We start from the raw sequence: 5,183 nt of genomic DNA on the forward strand, positions 1-5,183 counted from the left end.
CCTACCAAGGCTCATCACTCTCTTCCTCTCTCTGCTAGAAAAGCCAATATGTACCCCCACCTCCCCGCTATATTTTACTATATTTTAAATGTATGTTTAATTGGAAAGTCTACCTTTGCAGTTCTGACTACCTCTCCTCTCTTTGTTATCATCCATGTGCACTTCTCCAGTCTGAATAACATTCTAATGTCGTTGCTGTATATCCTTGTGGTGTGGACAAGTGAATCAATGTCTCTCGTTCACACTGTGAAACAGGATAAAGAAAGTTGAAAAGTGAAAACAGCTTTTTATATTCTGTTTTTTTTTTTTTTATTTAGTAGCCTTTGAACAACAGTTATTGTACCTGTATTCACCGATTGTGCAAAAGCTCTAGCAAGGAAACAGTCATATTCCAGTAGCTATTAAAACATCAGCTTGTTGTCTTATTTTAATGGAAAAGAAAAAAGAATGGTATTGGACATACAAGTCAATCAGTTATTTATGTTCAGTGATACATTTATTCTATTGAATTACCAGCTGACAGGCAACATTATACATTTGCATTAATACAAGACAATGAAAGCATGACACACTATTTCAAAAAGAATCTTTCATTATACTGTGCTAGGAACTAAAGATGAATAGCTGTATGATGTATACCTGGTTGAATGTCCTTTTGTCAATGTCATATTCTCCCCTCTTTCCAGTTTCAGATTAAAGTGAACACCACCTTCATCATTCCAAGACCTGTCACTGTCACTCCACCTGCTGACATGCATTATGACTTCTGCAAGTTAAAACCACTGTCCACCAAGGAAGCTCTTGAAGAACAACGTCTATTAGAGTCCATCGCTTGGCCTGAAACTCCATCTTTACCATCACCTCTCTCCCTGAGTAGTACCAGTCACCCAGCCCACAGTGCCTTTACCATTCTCCCAAGATGGGGAGGGGGACAGTGGCACATAGGAGACAAACTTGAGGTTATGATTCAAATGCACAATTTCCAGGGACACTTGAAGAAGTCTGGGAGAGATGTCTTACTTGCCCGGTTGCATAACATAATCCTTGGTGCTGGTGTGGCAGGGCAAGTGTTAGATCATCTTAATGGCTCCTACTCTGCTATATTCACTTTACTTTGGGAAGGAAGTGCACAGGTTCAGGTGATGCTCATTACGTTAACTATTATTGCTTGTTTGCTTTTGAAGCTAAAACAAACAGAGCAGACTATAAAATTCAAATTTTTTGTCCGACTAGGTGATACTGGTTCACCCCAGTGAGGCAGTCACAGAGCTGAGAAGGCTGAACACAGAACATCCTGACAGGATTTTCTTCAAGAGCCAGTTCCAGTTAGGCTCAGTCACTGAAACTACCACTTGTAATGTATGTCTACGTCCAACCCAGCAGCCTGTGTGCAACTACACTGACCTCCATACAAATGAGCCATGGTTCTGCTACAAGCCAAAAAGTCTAAGCTGTGATACCAGGATCAGCAACTTCAATGGAGGATATAAACAAAAAATTAGCACCATGGAGAAGCTCTTTCAGAGGTGAGCATTTCCTATATGCCAAAGGTGGTAAATCTCTGGAGTTTTATGTATGAAGAGGCAGAACTAAAATTAATCAATTAGAATCAAAGTAAAACAATTTTATTACAGCTCTACTGATGTATTAGCAGGCAGCTATCAATTATTTAGCTATCTGATATTATCATCAGTATTGGCATTTCTGATGGCTGATAGGTGAAATTTTAAATAGTGAAGTAGAGACAGGAGAAGCAACTCAACCATGTTATGAGTATTTATGTGGCACCAGAGAGACTGCAACTTCCCTATTGACAACATGCATTTGCAATGCAACAAACTACAGCCAGAGGATGTGAGCAGAGTTGGGCAAAGCATAAATGAGTAACTCACGATTTGTTGTGACAGTGAAAGAAGTTTACTTTTAAACTGTATTGTGATGTTCTTTTTATGTTAATGTGCCTGAAGGGGGTGTCACCAGCTTGTCTGACAGCTGATGTGTGAAACCCAAGTGTTTTTGCTGACTGCTGTGTTTGATTCAATTCTAGTTTAGAAAACATAAAATTTCTCTGCCATTTTTGTTAAAATATTTCAATATGTGTTCTTTCCCTAAGTGGTGTCAATCTGAAAGTCGCTATTCCTCCTTCAGGAGTGGCGAGTGTCAACGTTTTGCCCAAACAGAACGGTAAAGCCTGATTCTTTACTATTGGTGTCTCTAACAAAAAAAAATACTGAAAGGAGTAAGTGGAGCACTTACAGTATTCAACTAAAACACTATGGATGTTGCACTAATTGCAAGCAGTTTATTATTCATTTTACAATTCTATTATCTCCTAAAATAAGGTCTATTATGAAAATACAAGATATGGAATAGGCCAGTAAAAATTAAACCCCTTCCCAGATTTGACTTAGGCTGATCTTCCTTTGTATTTTGTAAGATTACCTTCAGCTTGCTTTCAGTAATATTGTTTGGCATAGATAGCTCCCTTTAAGTTTCATTCAGTTCTCTTGGATTTGTCTTTGAAGTGACTTCCGGATTTCCCTCGCTTAGTCAAACAGTGGTTGTTCAACTTGAGTTATAAGTAACTTGACATAAGTCAAAATTAGGCAAGTATAGGGATTGTGGTCATTAAAGTTGTGTCTCTGTGGACAAAAATCTTCTACTTTTTCAATGTGCTCTGTTCCAGCACATGTTGGCACACTGGTAGGCACCACAGTTCTGGTTGTCCCCTGAACATTCTCCCTCAGTAGTCTCACAAGGTTATGCACAAAACCAGAGCAACTCAGGTCAATCTCCTGAGTTGCGGCTGGAATCCTAGCTCTCATTACTAGCTTCGGTCCTCCGCACAAAATTAAAAACTTAAAATAAAAATAAATTTAAGACATAACCACTTCTTTTCACTCTGCACACATTCAGGACATTAAAAAAATCGCAGAGCATAGTGATAAAGCTTCCTGAAAGTTACCCACACTTAGCAGCAGTAGTGGTAAAAGTGCTTGGAAATTCTTCAATGGATAATAGACCCCATTAAAATCTAGTTAGGTTTAGGACCACTGTGGGCTGCTCCCTATAATGTCTTAATCACACATCAGATATAAAATCTGAATAGAGAAATATCTTTAACTTTAGCAGTGTAAAAATGTGTTCTCTCTTTAGTGATTGTATCATTGTATCATCTGATGTTTACCATGTGTGTATAATAAATACACTAATATACAATTGTTTGTTTGTTTTATTGGTCAGGTGAGTCAGAGGTGCCTAGCAGCAGAGCGGGGTCTGGACCCTCTGGCTATTACTTTCAAGGTGTGTGGAGAAGACTAGGTGTGACCCCAATTCATCAGTTCAACTCTTCCTCAGCAATCACTCAGTGTCTAAAAGGAAAAACCGTTCATATGTATGGAGATTCCACCATGAGGCAGTGGTTTGAGTACCTTGATGCAGCACTACCAGGTAGCAGATCTACTAAACCTTTCTGGCATCGACTGATTTATTGCTGCTTAACTTATTCCCTGTGTAATCCTTTTTAGATCTAAAGGCATTTAACATGCATAGCCAGAAAACAATTGGACCTTTGATGTCCCTGGACTACAAAAACAACATTTTGGTGACATACCGCACCCACGGTCCTCCTCTACGATCCGTCAGTGTCCCAGCCATTGAGCTGCATTATATTGCCAATGAGCTCGACGAGGTGCCTGGAGGCAGGGACACGGTCATAGTGCTTGGTATCTGGGCACACTTTGGCACTTTCCCTATTGAGTTCTTTATCCGCCGGCTGCAGACCATCCGCAGAGCGATGGTCCGGCTGCTGTCCAGGGCTCCAGACACACTGATTGTCATTCGGACTGGAAACCCCAAAAGTTTGAAGACCTTCCTTCATGCATCTACTAACAGTGATTGGTACTCATTACAGCAGGACAAGGTGCTCAGGGATATGTTCAAAGAACTGAATGTCCATCTAGTGGATGCCTGGGAGATGGTTGTGGCCCACCATCTGCCACATGAGCTCCACCCACAACCTTCAATTATCAAGAACATGATTAATGTTCTTTTGTCCTACATATGTCCTCAAAAGGGTGGATAGATGTGTTTATTTTGGCAGTCCATGCACAATTTTAAACTAAACTATAAAAAAATCCAAAAGTAACTTTTCAAAAATTGCAAAAACTAATCTTCAGTCTAGGCCTCAATGATATGAGTGTTTTTCAAGCTGAAATTTTCAAGGCCAATTTTAGCCTTCACAAAGGTATTTAAAAAAAAAGATCCTAATGACTCATCTGAAGTATCATCTTGATCAATATGGAATAATGTCCTTGCCTAGTTTCTTAACCCCTACAATCCTGCCTGGGAGCTTTTGCAATCAGAATCATGATCTAAGAGCACTATGGTGCCAAGCATATTCACTTTTCTAAAACAAGCTCAATAAACTCTCAATAGACTTCTCTTGTTCATGTCATTTTTGTATCTGTTTATTTTGATTAGAATAAGACTTAAAATTTTGTACTATCTGAGGTAGTGATGCCTTTGTATTCGCCACAAATATGGACAATATCTGGTAGAATGTGCTCCAGATCTTTAACCGATATATTTTTGAGGCAGAAGGAAATTCGACCACATCACTCTGGTTTTAGCTTGTCTACATCGGCTTCCAATTGAATTTAGGATTCGTTTTAAAGTCCTTTTATTGGTTTTTAAATCTCTAAAAGGGTCTGGCACCTGTTTATTTGTCTGATTTGTTGAAGCCCCATGTCCCCATGCGTACGCTTTGGTCAGCTGAGAAACTGTGGCTTTCTGTCCCTAAGTCACAGATGAAACTTAGAGGAGACTGAGCATTCTCTGTAGCAGCTCCGATGCTTTGGAATAGCCTTCCTCTCCATATTAGACAAGCTACATTAGTGCCAGTTTTTAAGTCCAGATTAAAAACCTATTTTTATTCTTACTCTGTGGGTACCTGACATTTTTATGAATGTTATTGCTATGTCTGGTTTCTGCTATTTTATTACTATAAATATTTGTATTGTACAGCACTTTGGTCTACCAGGTGTGTTTTTAAAGTACTATGTAAATAAACGATAATGATGATGATAATGGTGATGAGTGGCGCCCAGGTTAGTCTGTCCTCTGGTTATCATTCCCAGACTAATGGCCAGACGGAGTGGCTTAACCAAGTGCTGGAAACCACC

At 39.4% G+C, this 5,183-nt stretch overlaps 1 protein-coding gene across 1 annotated transcript; it reads left to right on the forward strand.

Annotated features, from left to right (window-relative positions):
- Positions 1-752: 752 nt before the first annotated feature.
- On the forward strand, positions 753-4,084 carry LOC146675410 (NXPE family member 3-like). Its single transcript, XM_085402537.1, has 5 exons — positions 753-1,139; positions 1,234-1,526; positions 2,114-2,184; positions 3,244-3,450; positions 3,528-4,084. Exons 1-5 carry the CDS (start codon positions 753-755, stop codon positions 4,082-4,084), a joined length of 1,515 nt encoding a protein of 504 aa, XP_085258663.1.
- Positions 4,085-5,183: the final 1,099 nt, after the last annotated feature.

Source organism: Rhamphochromis longiceps, linkage group LG3 (assembly GCF_057381845.1).
Source record: "Rhamphochromis longiceps isolate RC_006_pf linkage group LG3, R_longiceps_female_GT1.1, whole genome shotgun sequence".
NCBI lineage: Eukaryota > Metazoa > Chordata > Actinopteri > Cichliformes > Cichlidae > Rhamphochromis > Rhamphochromis longiceps.

Bases quoted from the DNA above. Each gene is read 5' to 3' on its own strand.
- LOC146675410 (XM_085402537.1), top strand. From the start codon at position 753: ATGCATTATGACTTCTGCAAGTTAAAACCACTGTCCACCAAGGAAGCT. The intron at 1,140-1,233 runs GTGATGCTCATT...TTGTCCGACTAG, and splicing joins AAGGAAGTGCACAGGTTCAG to GTGATACTGGTTCACCCCAG. The intron at 1,527-2,113 runs GTGAGCATTTCC...TCTTTCCCTAAG, and splicing joins ATGGAGAAGCTCTTTCAGAG to TGGTGTCAATCTGAAAGTCG.